Source organism: Phyllobates terribilis, unplaced genomic scaffold (genome assembly GCF_046119375.1).
Source record: "Phyllobates terribilis strain yellow unplaced genomic scaffold, ASM4611937v1 Scaffold_1__5_contigs__length_1240528914, whole genome shotgun sequence".
NCBI classification, from domain to species: domain Eukaryota; kingdom Metazoa; phylum Chordata; class Amphibia; order Anura; family Dendrobatidae; genus Phyllobates; species Phyllobates terribilis.
In genome coordinates, this window is record NW_027362761.1 from 381,809,764 (window position 1) to 381,829,688 (window position 19,925).

Sequence of the window (19,925 nt, forward strand, 5' to 3'; positions counted from 1 at the left end):
TACCGGGTCATCATGTGACTCCTCCCTTTCATCCCGCGAGGATCCCGCCGAGATCACAGCCGGCCACGTGACACGTATTTGTTTTGGTGCTGGCGCCTCCTGGAGTCACGTGGAGTAGGGGGTGTGTCCGATGCGCTGTGCCCGCCCTCTCCGGAGCTCGTCTATGGGGAGAGCGGCCGCTCCCGGCTCTGGCGGACTGGTGTCTCTGCTCTCCGCCGTGCAGTGTCTGTCCTGCCCGCAGCTCGGTGCCGGGCGCTCTGGAGCCGGAGACATGAGCAGTTCAGGGTCCTCCCTCCCGGCCACCACGGGTCCTGACACCTACAAGGGCTGGCTCTTCAAATGGACCAACTATCTGAAGGGATATCAGAGACGCTGGTTCGTGTTGAGTAACGGTCTGCTGTCTTATTACAGGTGAGGGTGATGTGACAGGCGGTACCGACAGTGCCAGGATGTGATGGTGGAAGATCCAGGGACCCGACAGGTGACAGTGATGGGTCCGGCGATCCGACAGGTGACAGTGATGGGTCCTGCGATCCGACAGGTGACAGTGATGGGTCCTGCGATCCGACAGGTGACAGTGATGGGTCCTGCGATCCGACAGGTGACAGTGATGGGTCCTGCGATCCGACAGGTGACAGTGATGGGTCCTGCGATCCGACAGGTGACAGTGATGGGTCCGGCGATCCGACAGGTGACAGTGATGGGTTCTGCGATCCGACAGGTGACAGTGATGGGTCCTGCGATCCGACAGGTGACAGTGATGGGTCCTGCGATCCGACAGGTGACAGTGATGGGTCCTGCGATCCGACAGGTGACAGTGATGGGTCCGGCGATCCGACAGGTGACCGTGATGGGCCCGGCGACCCGACAGGTAACACTGGAAGGTAAGGTATATGGTGTAGTGTGATTGCAGTGGTATTGTAGGCAGCGCGGGAGTAGAGTGTAACATCTTAGTGTGCAGTGGGATTATATCAGTTTATATGTTTCAATTAAATGAAAAGTGTTTTTTTTTGTTTTTTTTTAGCATATATTAGTTTGATAACAGATATGTAGACTTCAGTGGATGGCAGGACTGATTTAGTAAGGGTTCAGTCGGGCTTAGTAGGTATTTATCGTGCAATGAATTTATTTTTTATTTCTCCAGAAATTTAAAATAAGAAAACATGTAAACCGCAGTTCTGTAGTTATATATTGTTTTTCATTTGTAGGTTTCGAGCATTTTTTTTCCCCATACATGATCAGACCCTTCAGCCAGGACAAGACCCGTGGTGGGGACTCTTTTAGGATACTTTCACGGACTGTAGATTTATGGTGTCATTTTACAAACCCCATTCAAGCAGACATTGGAATTTGTGCGACAAATCCTTGTGTGAACACACCCTTAGGTTTGCCTTAATAAACTGCTTGGTTCAGGTCCTGCCAAAGCATTTCCATTGCACAGAGGTCCAGAAGCTTCTCCAGGCTAATGCAGGGCTATAATTGACTCTGTAGAATAGAAGGATACTACTGATCATTGCACAATTCCTTTGGTATCCAATATAATTTTTGTTTTTCCGTGTCTGCTCCACTCAGTAACTGGATGGTCGCACAGTGCAGTGAACCTAAGTGGCCGTACAGCTGTTTTCAATCCAAGATGTTTGAAAGAAGTCATGAGACTTCCTAAGAATCACTAACATTTCTGGGAAAAACAGGGGTTACAGCCTTTTGTTTCACCTCCTCTGCAAAATATTTCTGAAGTATTTGAAGGGTGGAGAGGTGAAGAAGAATAGCACTGCGTGTGGTACCGATATGACAATACGAGTTCAGCTCTGAAGGGAAAAATAATCTATGTTTTGAAATAATATTTTTTCTAACTTTCCTTGGATACACTGATGTGTTTGATATCGGAAGAAGTCTTTAAAGAGGTATTTACATCTCAGACACTTCATCTCCTCTCTGGGACAATCATATATTCGGGAAATGGAGGGCCCTTGAAGGTTGTGTGCAAATGAACTGCAGTTGTCAGCTGTTGCTTACGCACCCGCTCCTATTCCAGAGGCTGGGCCGCTGCCGAGCGCTGCGCACCCGCTCCTATTCCAGAGGCTGGGCCGCTGCCGAGCGCTGCGCACCCGCTCCCATTCCAGAGGCTGAGCCGCCTGCCGAGTTCTGCGCACCCGCTCCCATTCCAGAGGCTGAGCCGCCTGCCGAGCGCTGCGCACCCGCTCCCATTCCAGAGGCTGAGCCGCCTGCCGAGCGCTGCGCACCCGCTCCCATTCCAGAGGCTGAGCCGCCTGCCGAGCGCTGCGCACCCGCTCCCATTCCAGAGGCTGAGCCGCCTGCCGAGCGCTGCGCACCCGCTCCCATTCCAGAGGCTGAGCCGCCTGCCGAGCGCTGCGCACCCGCTCCCATTCCAGAGGCTGAGCCGCCTGCCGAGCGCTGCGCACCCGCTCCCATTCCAGAGGCTGAGCCGCCTGCCGAGCGCTGCGCACCCGCTCCCATTCCAGAGGCTGAGCCGCCTGCCGAGCGCTGCGCACCCGCTCCCATTCCAGAGGCTGAGCCGCCTGCCGAGCGCTGCGCACCCGCTCCCATTCCAGAGGCTGGGCCGCCTGCCGAGCGCTGCGCACCCGCTCCCATTCCAGAGGCTGGGCCGCCTGCCGAGCGCTGCGCACCCGCTCCCATTCCAGAGGCTGGGCCGCCTGCCGAGCGCTGCGCACCCGCTCCCATTCCAGAGGCTGGGCCGCCTGCCGAGCGCTGCGCACCCGCTCCCATTCCAGAGGCTGGGCCGCCTGCCGGGCGCTGCGCACCCGCTCCCATTCCAGAGGCTGGGCCGCCTGCCGAGCGCTGCGCACCCGCTCCCATTCCAGAGGCTGGGCCGCTGCCGAGGGCTGCGCACCCGCTCCTGAGGAAGGTACCCTGCTCCATACAACACACTCTGCTCTGCCTCTCCGCCGATACCAGGTCCGCAGCATTGCCCCACTTCTGCCGACGCTGGCTTCCTGAGGAAGGGACCATGCATCCTGTGACCCTGCTCCACCACTGCTGCCCCCCCCCCCAGCTAAGATGCCTTAAATGCGAACTATAAGACGGACCCCCATCTTATAAAAAATATATTTTTTCTTTCCTATTTTCCAGCCCAAAATTTTGGATGGTCTTATAGTCCGAATAATACGGTATTCACCCTTTTATTCCACATTGTTCCTGTGCCACATACCTTATACTTATCTTCTGTTTACTTTCTCATTATCTTGGACAGCCCCTTTAAGTTTAGTTACCATGCTATTTATTTGACTTTCAGTAACTATGTATTTATATTCTTCACTAATAAAGATTCCACTGTTAATTAATTTTGGAACATTTAGAACAAGAATATTATTTAAAATATCCCCTGATATTTAGAGATGACCTAACATAATCGTGGACCCCAGAGATGTTTTTACTCATCTCTAACAGTGTAAGCTTTGTGCAGCACAATCCGAAATGCTACTCGGTCGTGTGACGCACCCCATGATAGATCATGCTGCACTGGGTGGAGGTGTGGAACAGTTTTCTTTATATTCGCAAACCAAGTGAAGTATATCTGAAATCAAAAGAGAATTTAACTATTCTTCCGTCATAGGGCACTGTTAGATTTGTAATAACTTCACTCCTTCCCAACAGAAGGTAAATGGTCATATGATTAGTCTGACTAGAATAATAAACTCGCTTGGATGTAATAAAACAATATGTAAATGTTAGCTTTATCTTATTTTCTCAGCTATAATGTGTCTGATGGATAAATAAAATCCACTGGTTGTTTTTCAACACTATGTAAAACCATCAGCGATTTGAGAAATGTCCAATATATAGCCTTCAAAATCTTTCCTGAATAAATGTCTAATACTGTGATCTGTTATGAATTTCCAATCTTGGTACTGTATATAACAACTTGTAAATGTGTAGGAAATATTGTGTTGTTCAGCTGTGTTGAATGTACAGCTGTGAGCTTAATGGGGTTTTCTGAAACACTGACCATCTGCAGATTTTTCATTCTGTCCTAACAGTTTCTTGTTCAGATTGAATGAGAAGGTTGCCCTTCAGCAAGTGCTAATAGGCTACACATAATTCCGCCGCACCCTTCAGGTTTTAATGCCAACATGCTAGCATGGGAGATGGTAGCAAATACTGCTTTGTCTATGCATATGGCAGAAGATAATCCTTTGCCATATGCATCAACAGAGCACCATTTACAGATCCAAAATCACTGATCTGTCAGCACCAGATCTGGCAACAAACGTAGCTCAGCTGTGCATTAGCTAGTAATTACAAGCTTTGTGGTGGTGGTGTAGGAGAGTTAAAGGGACTTTGTCAGCACAGAATGTCAGTGCACCATGGAGGGGCTAATCATAGAAATACACCTTCACACCTGCTTGTTTTGCCTCAATCTCCCCTCCCACCCACCGTTTATTTGATTGATTGCTTGCTTCATAGGGCCAGAGAAGGGTGGAGATAGATGGACACTAAGCAGGTGGGAAATAATTGGCTCCACCATGAAGCACCGAGCGCCTGTACTTGGTTTGAATTGTCATTCTATGTTGACTGGTTCCTTTTTAAAAGGACACTTTACAGACACTTAAAGGGGTTGTTGTCCGGTCAAAATTGTTAAGTCTGCAGTCACTGTGTGACTGCAGACTTATGAATTTCCCCCAGCGCACGCATTGTGCGCTGCGAGGATTCGGCGGTTTCTGAGCCAGAATTGGAGAGAATATATGAGTTCTACATACTCCGGCCAGAGCCCGTCCAGTGGGCACGGTCTTGCTCCATACACTTGTATGGACTGCAGACTTATTGATTTGGATCAGACAACCTTTTTAAGTTGAATTATACACTTACATCAGCTTGATGATAATTTGGAGAGTTCGGGCTAGTCAGGAGCACACAGTAGAGTGTTCTGCAGCACTGAGGAGAAACAGGGTGCTGCTAGGAAGAGTAGTAAGCAGAGTAAGAATATACCGCCCATTTAGCTATGTCAAGTTGGATGCTCAGAGGGACAGTTAGAAATGAAAAGATACACAAAGTACAAGAAATAAACCTTATGTTGGGCTTGGTCTGTGTATTAAAAAGTTTAAAATTTACAGTTGTTTTAAAAAAAAAATACGATTTAAAGTAGATTTCCATCTTTAGAACCCCCCCCCCCAGGTGTAGTTTTAAAAACAAAAACAAAGCAAACTAACTAACTATGCTTCAAACACCCTCCCTGGGTTCAGTGCTCGGTCTCGGCCACTGCTCCCCGTGTCTGTCAGACAATGAGACTCCAGGGTCAGTGGTGGTGACTCCTCACCGGACCCACAGGGGGGACTAACGCCCCGAGGGAGGGAGCAGCACAAATGGTGTAACAGTCTTAGGGTATGTGCCCACGATGCGTATTTTGTGCAGAAATTTCCACAGCTTAAACGCATGATATATGCATGTTAAGCCCTCTGCCATGGTCCCCTATGTAATTCCGCAATTGTAATGCCCATACTGTGGAATTTTCCGCAGCGTTTTTGATGTGCGGAAAATTCCGCAGCATGTCAATTCTTTGTGCGTTTACGCATGCGGAATTGCCGTCTACAATGCAGTAGAAAACGCAAGGCAATTCCGCATGCGCAAAATGCGCGAAAAACTCATGCCAAATTCCGCATGCGTTTTTCCGGGAAAATGACATGCGGAAATGAAGCGAATATTTCCGCTTCATTTGCGCATCGTGGGGACATACCCTAACAGTGGCTTTTTTTTAATCTTCTATGGGAGTTACAGAGTAGCTCAGCCTGCTCGACTGTTTTTTTTTTTTTTTTCTTTTTCCTTCTTTTATCATGACACCTGTTTCTGCTGAATAGAGACAGATATTCCCATCTTGGCTATGAATGACTGGGATGGGAATACCCCACTAAAAGTTCCCATGGCATTACCCACAACTGTTTCCAAGATTCTTAAAAGGACGTGTCCACTGTGGAAGGATGTCTGTATGACATCCGCGCTATGGTGTGACATGGCCACGGAATACTTGGCTGTCACTGTCTGTCCTTGCTGTGATCTGCTGGATTCTAGTGGGTAAGAGATCGGTAATGCCCTCAAATGTAATTGATTTTGCTATGTATACCCCCTTTTTCACATGTAAAGCGCTATGCAATAAATGGCGCTATAATAAATAATAAAATGGAGTTGCCATGATTGTAGGAAGCGCAGAAAGCAGATTTAATGAAGAAACATTGGACGTGATCTTGTCTGCTGCAGGCTGAACATATGTTGTAGGAAGCTGATTTCTGGTAATGGTTTTAGGGTGAGTCACTGTAGAGCGTGAATCACTTGAATGTTCAGATAGATGTTTCCAAACAGAAGAGAGCTGCCAGTATAAACATCACTGGTGAGCGCCAGGCGACACTCCTGCATCTCTTACAAGTAGATGTAGGGAAAATGGGTTTACTTTAGAGCAGGGGTCTCAAACTCAGCTGGGCATATGGGCCGCACACAGAAAAACATTTAATTTGGGGGGCTTGCATGACAAAGTGACATTTTTAGTGATACCATTTTATTTTCTATACACCTTTTGAACTGGTCCTCATCTTGCAGACATGGTCTCCCATCCAGATTCGCCATATTGTAGACATGGTCTCCCATCCAGATTCGCCATATTGCAGACATGGTCTCCCATCCAGGTCCCGCATGTTGCCGACATGGTCTCCCATCCAGGTCCCGCATGTTGCCGACACGGTCTCCCATCCAGGTCCCCCATGTTGCCGACACGGTCTCCCATCCAGGTCCCCCATGTTGCCGACACGGTCTCCCATCCAGGTCCCCCATGTTGCCGACACGGTCTCCCATCCAGGTCCCCCATGTTGCCGACACGGTCTCCCATCCAGGTCCCCCATGTTGCCCACACGGTCTCCCATCCAGGTCCCCCATGTTGCCCACACGGTCTCCCATCCAGGTCCCCCATGTTGCAGACACGGTCTCCCATCCAGGTCCCCCATGTTGCAGTCACGGTCTCCCATCCAGGTCCCCCATGTTGCAGACATGGTCCCCATATTGCAGACATGGTCCCCCATCCGTCTCCATACTGCGCACAGGGTCCCCGTCCGTCTCCATACTGCGCACAGGGTCCCCGTCCGTCCCCATACTGAGCTCTGTATTTCACATGACAGAGAAAAAAAAAAAAAGATTCTCACCTGTCCTCCGTTCCCTCGGCATCCTTTCTGCACCTGTGGCCCGCAGGCACATAGATCCCGTAACGATTGCGGCTTTCTCCAGCAGCCGCCGACATCAGCGCTGTAATGTAGTGTATTGCCGCGCAGAGACCGGCTCTCTGCACAGCAATACCAGTGTCAGCCGCTGGCCTATCAGAGGCCAAAAACTTACACGTTTACACGTGTCTATTCTGCAGACCAAAGAAAATGTCCATCCCTCTTACAGATGGGGCGTACCCCTCCTACCGCGGACAGTTTTGGCCGTACTGTTTGAGACCCAATTGTTTCAAATCTAATGTGTTACTTTATGTGGTAATAACTTTGAAATGCTTGTACTTAGGCACAGGACACCATTTTAAAAACTGTACCCCTCTAAGTATTGAATACAGTATTTGGGAAGTTTGTTAACCCTTCAGACACTTCATAAGAATTGACACACTATAGAATGAAAAAAATATTTTTTTTCCCCATTTAAATGGGGATTTTAGCTTCAAATTTTTCATGATTTTTTTTTCTGGAATAAAAGGCATCCCACAAGTCATAATGAAATTTCTTCAAAGTGCAGCAATACTCACACGATGTCAGAATTTTCTTTTTGGGCACACATTAGGACTGGGTAAGGAAGGGGCGCCACTTGGCTTTTCAAGTGCACATTTTGCTGCTGTATGTAGAAATGCCATGTCTCATTTTAAGGACTATTGAGATGCCTCAACATCAAAAAGTGACCTTGTTTTATAAATTACACCAGTCAAGCAATTCTAGGGGTGTAGTGAGCACTTTCTTCCTGATCCATTAGGACTGGCATTTCGTATATACCAGACTTAATGAGAGGCATGCAGGGATAAGATGCGCCAAATTCATTAATTGGTGTATCTTATCAGCAGCGTGCGCCTAGCCAGGAATGTTACTCCAGTCACAGACTGGAGTAACATTTCTGGCTTAAGGAATGCAGCCATTTTTGATGAATTTTTCGGGCAGGAGAAGTCATGACCTGTCACAACCAAGCTCCACCCCAGCTCACCCATTTTGGTGGATATGCCTGAAAGTGTTGGGTAAATGCTAAAAGTCACAAATATTTTTCCACAGCTCAACGTTTCAAAGTGTTGTGCCAGCTTTCTGCCAAAAAGGCTTTGCTGAATCGGCTCCTTTGTCTACACAGGTGTTTCATAGTCTTTGATAGTCTTAGGCTGTGAAAATTAAAATTCTGTTTAAAATTAAAATTCTGTTTAAAATTAATGTACTTTAATTTTCCCTGGAAGAAGGATCATGCTGAAACATGCGTTGGGGTGGGCATCACACCGATAGGAGGACAGCTTAGGGTTAATGCCTTAACAATGTTTATATACTTTACAATGTAGTCCTAACCAATGCACCATCATTACCTCCTTATTGATACTTCTTATCACATACCTGTACAGCTTGATCTGAGCCTTATCCTGTAACATGGTTTAATTTCTGCATCCAATTAGCATTTTTGGGTCTGTATCTGTTGATTATTGTTGTACTGAATATCTGTTGCATCCTATTCTTTTGTCTTCTCCTGAGGTGTGGATCATCATGCCATTTAAGTGACTCTCAACCTTTATCTTTTTAAATTATACCAAAAGCGCTTTTTTTTTTTTTTTTTTTTTTTTTTTTGCAGGGTCACTTCCGTTTTTAATGATGCTATTCTAGTGTTCATATGTCAATAGATAGTTTTCAGAGGTTTTTCTAATGGGACCAGATTTCGGGTCCGGGTTTTAGATACGGACAGTAGAGCTGGGTGGGACTGGCCATTCCCATACTTCCGGGCCTTTAAATGGTCTATTTAAGGCGGTTCAGCTGTCTCATTCTGTGTCTGGGTGTGGGAGGTAGAAAGACCTTTTCTGGGTTTAGTCTCGGCCAGAGACAGAGAAGCTTAGACTGTAGTTTATACCGGCAAATCCACATTGCTGGACACTGTACTACTGTATGGACAACTTTTATTAACTTTTATGCTGTTTTCTGTTCGTTTGCTGGAAGTTTATGAACTGTAATAAACATTCCTGTTTGTCATAAGGGCTTTGTGCATGTGTGTACCTCTGCCAGAAAGGGAGGATCCCTACAATTGGTGGAGAATGCGGGCAGAAATCTCAAGGAGCACAAGCAATTGCTGGGTAAATCTGTATGTCCTGGTTAAAGGAAATTTCAGCTATTCAGTCATGGAAACATGGAGGAACTGAGTAAGCTGCTGGTCCAGTCCTATATCAGGCAGCAGCAACAGTAGACCCAGCAGGAGCCCAACAAACTCCTGATGCAGCAGTTCTAGCTACAGCAACAACAATTACAACAGCGGTGCCAGCAGCAGATGGAACTCCGCTGTCTGTGGCAAAGAAACTGCACCACCCCCAAACCAATGTGAGACATACCTCCCATCCAGGAACTGTCCGGCTGCAATCTTACTACGCATTAAAAAAATGCCTAAATTCTGCTGCGGTTTTATGAACATAGTGTATGTTTTTCATGCAGAAAACAACACACAAAAAAGCTATGTGTGAACTTGCCCTAGCAGTGTGTTTGTTGTCATGTTCGCACAGGCAAAGTTACTGCATTTTTTTCTGTAGGTGTTTGCACCAAAATACGCAATAGCAATCTGCTCTTATTGCATTTTTGCTGGAAATTTTTATGCATTATCCTTTTTTTTTTTTGTTTGAACAGAGGACCTGTCAGCATGATTTTGTAATGCAAAGACATGGCTATAATACTGATTACATTGACCTTTAGTGAAGAAATCCGCTTGGTGTTATTCTTCTTTAATCACCATTTGAAGTTTTCTGTTATTAGATTTTGGTGCACAGGGGCCGGACTGTACACTGGGTCTTCTCCTCCTGCCTGTGATTTCCCAGCCCCTCCCCCTGCTTCCGGTCATTTTTGCTATGTAATTTGACAGCAGAAGATGTACGGGCTATGACCCTGGTTCCAGCAATGTGTCACTTACAGGTCTGCTTGCTGTCATTTTAATAAAATCACTGTTTTCTCTGCTGTAGGACTACCAGTTCTTTGCTGAGCCCTGTGTAACCCCACTCACACCACTGACTGTGTATACTTTAAATTGACAGATGGCGATCAGTGGTGGGGGCGGAGTTACACAGCAGGAGGACTACATGGCATGAGACAACTAGTCGTGTAGTGATAATCTCCTGCTAATAAAACACTGATTTTATTGAAACAGCAACACACTGCCTAGTAAGTGACACATTGCTGTAATTATGGTCTCTGCCCCTAAATCATGCTGCTCTTACATTACACAGCAAACACCTGCTGACAGATTTCATTTAAAGGTGTTTTTGTGAAATCACATTCACTTTGTTTCAACAGTGAAATGATTTTCTGAAGTAAAGAAAAAAACACAGTATTTCTGCTATGTGGGACTATTGTCAGAGGATTCGGTAGCCTGCTTTACCCATTCCTCTGGTTAATAGACAGTGCCCCTCTACAATCCGTATCAACTGTTTGGAGATGCATGCCATTCACAAGGAGAATGGTTGCGACAATAACTCTCGGATGATTGGTGAATAAAGAATATTTCTTTCACATGATCTGTATTACCACTTATGGTTTAACCCCTTCGCGACCATGGGATTTTCCGTTTTTGCATTTTCGTTTTTTGCTCCCCTTGTTCCCAGAGCCATAGCGTTTTTATTTTTTGGTCAATATGGCCATGTGAGGGCTTATTTTTTGTGGGACGAGTTGTACTTTTAAACACCATTACTAGTTTTACCATATCATGTACTGGAAAACGGGAAAAAAATTGCAAGTGCGGTGAAATTGCAAAAAAAAGTGCAATACCACAGATGTTTTTTTTTTTACCACATCCACTGAATGCTAAAACTGACCTGCCATTCTTATTCTCCAGGTCATTACGAGTTCGTAGACACCAAACATGTACAGGTTCTTTTTTATTTAAGCGGTGAAAAAAAATCCAAAGTTTGCTAAAAAAAAATAATTTAAAAAAATGGCGCCATTTTCCGAGACCCTTAGTGTCTCCATTTTTCGGGAGCTGGGGCCTGGTGAGGGCTTATTTTTTGTGCACCGAGCTGACGTTTTTATTAATACCGTTTTTGGGTAGATCCAATGTTTTGATCGCCCGTTATTGCGTTTTATTGCAATAAACACACCTACTCTTCTCAAATGGGACACGAGTCCCTCGAGAAAAGAAAACGAGTATTTAAACCTTAAAAAATCAATGTTTTATTGAGACAATATTAAAAACATGATAAAACAAATCACAGTGCTTCACATATAAGAACGGGCTTATGAATATACAACCACTGTTGCTGCAGCTATGGGGTTGCAAATTTGCAATATGCTGCTCACGAATGCGACTATATTGCTTGTTCAAAAATATAAGTGAAATTAAATATAGTAGTGCCAGTAAAGTTATCTATCTTTGTAAAGTAATTGTCGCTGGCAGAAAGAATGTTATAGAATACTATGCAAAAAAATGCAAGAAAAGCCCATAAGCATCAAAGCATAGACAACAGTGGAAAAAACCTAATTGGGTCGCGCCAACAGGGTAATACTAAATGAAGTTACCTGAATCTGTATATTGACGCTAAAGCCCGTCTGTTGCGGCGACAAAAAAACCTCAGTTCTGGCGTTTAGAATTTTTTTCTCGTTACGCCGTTTACCGATCGGATTAATTCTTTTTTTATATTGATAGATCGGGCGATTCTGAACGCGGCGATACCAAATATGTCTATGTAGGGTTTATTTTTTATTTTATTTTGAATGGGGCAAAAGGGGGGTGATTTAAACTTCTATATTTTTTTAATATTTTTAAAAAACATTTTTTTTTCACTTTTTGCTTGCTTCTATAGTCTCCATAGGAGACTAGAAGCAGCAACTGTCCGATCGCCTCTGCTACATACAGGGGACCAGTAGATCCCCTGTATGCAGCAGAAATGCTCCTGTACCGACCACTAGGTAGCGCTCATAGTAATCTTTACATGACAACCACTGGGGTCTGCTGCAGACCCAGGGTTGTAATGACCACCCATCGCTGACCCGCGATCACGTGATGGGGTCACCGATGGGCGGTGCTAAGGCCGGGCTTCCGGCGCGGCAATGTTAAATGCCGCTGTCAGAGATTGACAGCGGCATTTACTGTAACATGTTAACAGCCGCGGGTGGATCGCGATTCCACCCGCGGCTGTTGCGGGCACATGTCAGCTGATTCTTACATCTGACATGTGCCCGGTTCAGTGCGGGCTCAGCGCCGGAGCCCTCACTAAACCAGGGATGATGGCCTGGGGCGTACTAATACGCCCTGGGTCGGTAAGGGGTTAAAACTTGTGGAATGTGTCTCTTGGGATTTGGAACTTATGCTGTATGCACCTAGTATAGAATATACAGGTGATGGCAAAGCTTCTATGTATTTGTTCATACTGTTGTCCTTTGGAAGTGCATTGAGCTGTAGGGTGCATTGCTGCTAAAAGGGAAAAAAACCTCTTTAAATCTTCTTCCTTAGCGAGTGTGAACGAGCTGAGTGTGACCTTAGCGTAAGTGCAAACGGAAGAAAGTGTGTGACTTGTGATTCAGTGACTTTGGATTCAGGGAGTTTGGAAGGGAGGAATTTGGATTGAATTGTGGTCTGTATTTTGTTAATTCTTTACATTTCTTTTTACCTAACATTTCTGTCTATTCAACCCCCATTAGGAAATGAGCTCCATTATTGACAGTGCTGTCCAGTGTACATCTTGCCACATGTATGCAATCCTTGAACAGCCGGTCGTGGGTGCATACTGCTGTGCGAGATGTGTGCACGTTGTGCTTTTGGAAGCCAGGTACTGGATCTAAATGACCAGCTGGCAACACTGAGATTCATTGACAATATGGAAAGGAGTCAGCTGCTCACTGGGGTAGATGTGGGGGAGGGTGTTAGTAGGGAGCTGCAGGACAGTGAGGCAGCTAGCTGGGTGACAGTTAGAAGGGGGGGGGTAGAGGGAAGAGTGCCAGGGAGGCTAGTCCTGCCTGATCTGGCATACCCCAATAAGTTGGCAGATGAGGGGGTTGTCAGTACAGGGGTAGCACTGCTGTAGCAAGGCATGTCCTCTGAAAGCTGGAGGAGTGTCAGCTCCAGTAAGGGGGGAAATAGGAGAGCAGGGCAGGCCAGGCAGGTGCTGGTAGTGGGGGACTCCAATTATTAGGGGAACTGATAGGGCAATCTGTCACAAAGACAGGGATCGTCAAACAGTGTGCTGCCTACCTGGCGCTCGAGTCCGGCACATCGCTGATCGGGTTGACAGATTACTGGGAGGGGCTGGTGAGGACCCAGTGGTCATGGTGCACATTGGCACAAATAACAAAGTTAGAGGTAGGTGGAAGGTCCTTTAAAGATTATTTCAGGGAATTAGGCTGCAAGCTTAAAGCAAGGACCTCCAAGGTGGTATTCTCTGAAATACTACCTGTACCACATCCCATGCCAGTGAGGCATCGGGAGATTAGAGAGATAAATAAGTGGCTCATGAACTGGTGTAGGAAGGAGGGGTTTGGGTTCCTGGAGAACTGGGCCGACTTCTCAGTTGGCTACAGATTCTACGCTAGGGACAGGCTGCACCTCAATGGGGAGGGTGCAGCTGTGCTGGGGAAGAAAATGGCTAGAAGGTTGGAGGAGTGTTTAAACTAGGGATTGTGAGGGAGGGTATTCATTTTATAGGTGGGGAAGATAGTGCAGATAGTGACCTGGGCACAAATAAAGAAGTTGGGGGTGGGGTTAGAACAGTAATTATAGTAAGAAGGAATAGAGGTACAGAGAGATACATAAAATGCATGTACACTAATGCCAGAAGCCTCACCAACAAAATGGAGGAATTAGAATTAATTTTGTTGGAAAATAATTATGACATGGTGGGGATATCTGAGATGTAGCTACAAGAGAGCCATGACTGGGCAGTTAATTTACAGGACTATAGTCTGTTCAGAAATGACCGTACAAACAAGCGAGGGGGGGGGGTGTTTATATGTAAAATCATCCTTAAAACCCATCTTGCGTGAGAATATATGTGAATCTAATGAAAATGTAGAGTCCCTGTGGGTGGAGATAAGGGGAGGGGGAAAAATAATAAATTACTGATAGGGGTTTGTTATAAGTCTCCGAAAATAATGGAAGCAGCGGAGAATATCCTCATAAAGCAAATAGATGAAGCAGCAACTCAAGGAGAAGTCATTATTATGGGGGACTTCAACTACCCTGAAATACATTGGGAACAGAAACCTGTAGTTCAAGCAAAGGTAATAGGTTTTTGACAACTATGAGAGACAATTACCTTTCACAACTGGTTCAGGACCCAACAAGAAAGGGGGCACTGCTAGACCTAATATTAACCAACAGGCCAGACCGCATATCAAATATGAGTTGGGGGTCACTTGGGTAATAGTGATCACAAAATAATAAGTTTTCATGTATCCTTTAATAAGATGTGTGGTAGAGGGGTTACAAGGACACTAAACCTCAGGAAGGCAAATTTCCAACGATTGAGAGATGATCTTAGTGCAATAAACTGGGACGATATCCTGAGATCTAAAACTACACAAAGCAAATGGGAGATATTTATTAGCATCCTGAATAGGACCTGTGCACAATATATACCCTTTGGGAATAAACATGCTAGAAATAGGAGGAAACCACTATGGCTAAATAGAGCTGTAAGGGGCGCAATAAGTGACAAAAAGAAAGCATTTAGAGAACTAAAGCAAGTAGGTAGTGATGAGGCATTAAATAAATACAAAAAATTAAATAAATTCTGTAAAAACGAAATCAAGGCAGCAAAGATTGAGACAGAGAGACTCATTGCCAGAGAAAGTAAAAATAATCCCAAAATATTCTTTAACTACATAAATTGTAAAAAACGATAGTGTTGGCCCCCTTAAAAATAGTCTGGGTTAAATGTTGGATGAGGAAAAAGCCAATATGCTAAATGATTTTTTTTCAACCGCATTTACACAAGAAAATCGCATGACAGAAAACATGATTAGTGATGACAAAAATTCTCCATTAAATGTCACTTGCTTAACCCAGCAGGAAGTATGGTGGCGTCTAAAAGTCACTAAAGTTGACAAATCCCTGGGCCCGGATGGGATACACCCGCGAGTACTGCAGGAATTAAGTAGCGTCATAGATAGACCATTATTTTTAATCTTTAAAGATTCCATAATAACAGAGTCTGTACTACAGGACTGGCGTATAGCAAATGTGGTGCCAATATTCAAAAAGGGGACAAAAACTGAACTTGGAAATTATAGGCCAGTAAGCTTAACCTCTACTGTGGGTAAAATCCTGGAGGGTTTCCTAAGAGATGCTATAATAGAGTATCTGAAGAAGAATAACCTCATGACCCAATATCAACATGGGTTTACGAGGGACCGTTCCTCTCAGACTAATCTGATCAGCTTTTATGAGGAGGCAAGTTCCGGACTGGACCAAGGAAATGCAATGGATGTTGTGTATATAGACTTTTCTACGCCAGATAACCTCGCCTCCACAGTCACCAGACGTGAACCCAATCGAGATGGTTTGGGGTGAGCTGGACCGCAGAGTGAAGGCAAAAGGGCCAACAAGTGCTAAGCATCTCTGGGAACTCCTTCAAGATTGTTGGAAGGCCATTTCCGGTGACTACCTCTTGAAGCTCATCAAGAGAATGCCAAGAGTGTGCAAAGCAGTCATCAAAGCCAAAGGTGGCTACTTTGAAGAACCTGGAATTTAAGACATATTTTCAGTTGTTTCACACCTTTTTGTTAAGTATATAATTCCACATGTGTTAATTCATAGTTTTGATGCCTTCAGTGTGAATGTACAATTTTCAAAGTCATGAAAATACAGAAATATCTTTAAATGAGAAGGTGTGTCCAAACTTTTGGTCTGTACTGTATATGTGTGTGTATGTGTGTGTATATATATATATATATATATATATATATATATATATATATATATATATATATATATATATATATATATATATATATATATATATATATATAAAAATATATATATATATATATATATATATATATATAAATTTTTTTTTTTTGTTTAAGGAATTTACACCTTTTTACCATTGTATTTATATTGATACCCGATGTTGGAATACTGTGGGGAAGTTCAGCGAATTAAGTTTTCTTCCAAAGGATGGGTCCTGGAACCTCTCAGTTGGGACTGATGGGATGAAGTTATTTCCCACTCTTTCGCTTTCCATATCATCACCGCCGGACCTGCTCTAATGTCCATGTTGTAATGTCCAATGAGAATTTAGTCATGGAAACCTTATTAACTAAATATTGTTTAGTTTGTCTGCTAGTTGGGTCAAGAAATGTAGACCATTTTCCTCCTATTTTGGACAGTTAATTTTAGCCTTCATATGGATATATATATTTTTGTGGGTGTGAAAGATTTTATAATATGTATCATATGAATAATATACAGTCATGGCCAAAAGTATTGAGAATGAGACAAATAGTAATTTTTCCAAAGTTTACTGCTTCATTTTTTGTAATGGCAATTTGCATATACTCCTGAATGTCAAAGAGTGATCAGCTTAACAGCAATTACTGTACTTGCAAAGTCAATATTTGCCCAGAAAATGAACTTTAACCCCCAAAACACATTTCAACATCATTGCAGTCCTGCCTTAAAAGGAGCAGCTAACATCGTTTTAGTGATTGATCCATTAACACAGGTGTGGGTGTTGATGAGGACAGGGCTGGCGGTCAATCAGACATGATTAAGTAAGAATGACATCACTGGACACTTTAAAAGGAGGCTGGTTCTTGGTATCATTGTTTCTCTTCAGTTAACCATGGTTATCTCTAAAGAAACACGTGCAGCCATCATTGCACTGCACAAAAATGGCCTAACAGGGAAGAGTATTGCAGCGACAAAGATTGCACCTCAGTCAACAATCTATCGCATCATCAAGAACTTCAAGGAGAGAGAGCTTCCATTGTTGTCAAAAAGGCTCCAGGGCACCCAAGAAAGACCAGCAAGCGCCAGGACCGTATCTTAAAACTGTTTCAGCTGCGGGATCGGACTACCAGCAGTGCCGAACTTGCTCAGGAATGGCAGCAGGCTGGTGTGAGTGCTTCTGCACGCACTGTGAGGCGGAGACTCTTTGAGCAAGGGCTGGTTTCAAGGAGGGCAGGAAAGAAGCCACTTCTCTCCAGAAAAAACATCAGGGACCGACTGATATTCTGCAAAAGGGACAGGGAGTGGACTGCTGAGGACTGGGGCAAAGTCATTTTCTCTGATGAATCCCCTTTTCGATTGTTTGGGACATCTGGAAAACAGCTTATTCGGAGAAGAAGAGGTGAGCGCTACCACCAGTCTTGTCTCATGCCAACTGTAAAGCATCCTGAAACCATTCATGTGTGGGGTTGCTTCTCAGCCAAGGGAATCAGCTCACTCACAGTCTTGCCTAAAAACACAGCCATGAATAAAGAATGGTACCAGAATGTCCTCCAAGAGCAACTTCTCCCAACCGTCCAAGAGCAGTTTGGCGCCCAACAATGCCTTTTCCAGCATGATGGAGCACCTTGCCATAAAGCAAAGGTGATAACTAAATGGCTCATGGAACAAAACATAGAGATTTTGGGTCCATGGCCTGGAAACTCCCCAGTTCTTAATCCCATTGAGAACTTGTGGTCAATCATCAAGAGACGGGTGGACAAACAAAAACCAACAAATTCTGGCAACATGCAAGCATTGATTATGCAAGAATGGACTGCTATCAGTCAGGATTTGGTCCAAAAGTTGATTGAGAGCATGCCAGGGAGAATTACAGAGGTCTTGAAGAAGAAGGGGCAACACTGCAAATATTGACTTGCTGCATTAACTCATTCTAACTGTCAATATAACCTATTGGTACTCATAATATGATTGCAATTATATTTCTGTATGTGATATAAACATCAGACAAACACTAATAAAAACCAGAGGCCAGCAGATCATGTGAAAATATAATTTTGGTGTCATTCTTAAAACTTTTGGCCATGACTGTATATATTAGAATTATAAATTGATATTCAATTGATCCACTGAGTGAGAGGATTTTACTTGTGTATTTCAGGATGGATTTGTGATCATACATCTATCTAGTTATTCCTATGTGTATGTATATATATGTTTGGACACACCTTCTCATTTGAAGATTTTTCTGTATTTTCATGACTATGAAATTTGTACATTCACACTGAAGGCATCAAAACTATGAATTAACACATGTGGAATTATATACTTAACAAAAAAGTGTGAACCAACTGAAAATATGTCTTATATTCTAGGTTCTTCAAAATAGCCACCTTTTGCTTTGATGACTGCTTTGCACACTCTTGGCATTCTCTTGATGAGCTTCAAGAGGTAGTCACCGGAAATGGTCTTCCAACAATTTTGAAGGAGTTCCCAGAGATGCTTGGCACTTGTTGGCCCTTTTGCCTTCACTCTGCAGTCCAGCTCACCCCAAACCATCTCGATTGGGTTCACGTCTGGTGACTGTGGAGGCCAGGTCATCTGGCGTAGCACCCCATCACTCTCCCTCTTGGTCAAATAGCCCTTACACAGCCTGGAGGTGTGTTTGGGGTCGTTGTCCTGTTGAAAAATAAATGATAGTCCAACTAAACGCAAACCGGATGGAATAGCATGCCGCTGCAAGATGCTGTGGTAGCCATACTGGTTCAGTATGCCTTCAATTTTGAATAAATCCCCAACAGTGTCACCAGCAAAGCACCCCCACACCATCACACCTCCTCCTCCATGCTTCACGGTGGGAACCAGGCATGTAGAGTCCATCCGTTCACCTTTTCTGCGTTGCACAAGACACGGTGGTTGGAACCAAAGATCTCAAATTTGGACTCATCAGACCAAAGCACAGATTTCCACTGGTCTAATGTCCATTCCTTGTGTTCTTTAGCCCAAACAAGTCTCTTCTGCTTGTTGCCTGTCCTTTGCAGTGGTTTTCTAGCAGCTATTTTACCATGAAGGCCTGCTGCACAAAGTCTCCTCTTAACAGTTGTTGTAGAGATGTGTCTGCTGCTAGAACTCTGTGTGGCATTGACCTGGTCTCTAATCTGAGCTGCTGTTAACCTGCGATTTCTGAGGCTGGTGACTCGGATAAACTTATCCTCAGAAGCAGAGGTGACTCTTGGTCTTCCTTTCCTGGGGCGGTCCTCATGTGAGCCAGTTTCTTTGTAGCGCTTGATGGTTTTTGCAACTGCACTTGGGGATACTTTCAAAGTTTGCCCAATTTTTTGGACTGACTGACCTTCATTTCTTAAAGTAATGATGGCCACTTGTTCTTCTTTACTTAGCTGCTTTTTTCTTGCCATAATACAAATTCTAACAGTCTATTCAGTAGGACTATCAGCTGTGTATCCACCTGACTTCTGCACAACACAACTGATGGTCCCAACCCCATTTATAAGGCAAGAAATCCCACTTATTAAACCTGATAGGGCACACCTGTGAAGTGAAAACCATTTCCGGTGACTACCTCTTGAAGCTCATCAAGAGAATGCCAAGAGTGTGCAAAGCAGTCATCAAAGCAAAAGGTGGCTACTTTGAAGAACCTAGAATATAAGACATATTTTCAGTTGTTTCACACTTTTTTGTTAAGTATATAATTCCACATGTGTTAATTCATAGTTTTGATGCCTTCAGTGTGAATGTACAATTCTCATAGTCATGAAAAATCTTTAAATGAGAATGTGTGTCCAAACTTCTCCGGTGCACTTGCT

General features: G+C 44.3%; 2 protein-coding genes across 4 annotated transcripts in view; one reads left to right on the forward strand and one right to left on the reverse strand.

Annotated features, from left to right (window-relative positions):
• DUSP18 (dual specificity phosphatase 18) overlaps positions 1–230 on the reverse strand; it is a 35,330-nt gene extending 35,100 nt beyond the window's left edge. The window contains exon 1 of one of the 2 annotated variants that reach the window (XM_073676421.1): positions 4–230. The gene's annotated coding sequence lies outside the window, so the exon portion shown is untranslated. The remainder of the gene's footprint in view (positions 1–3) is intronic. The other variant, XM_073676420.1, reaches the window with a different exon arrangement.
• The window catches only part of OSBP2 (oxysterol binding protein 2), a 413,576-nt gene continuing 393,755 nt past the window's right edge, over positions 105–19,925 (forward strand). The window contains exon 1 of one of the 2 annotated variants that reach the window (XM_073676416.1): positions 105–411. In XM_073676416.1, the coding sequence (XP_073532517.1) occupies positions 131–411 (281 nt within the window). In that variant the 5' untranslated portion in view covers positions 105–130. The remainder of the gene's footprint in view (positions 412–19,925) is intronic. The other variant, XM_073676415.1, reaches the window with a different exon arrangement.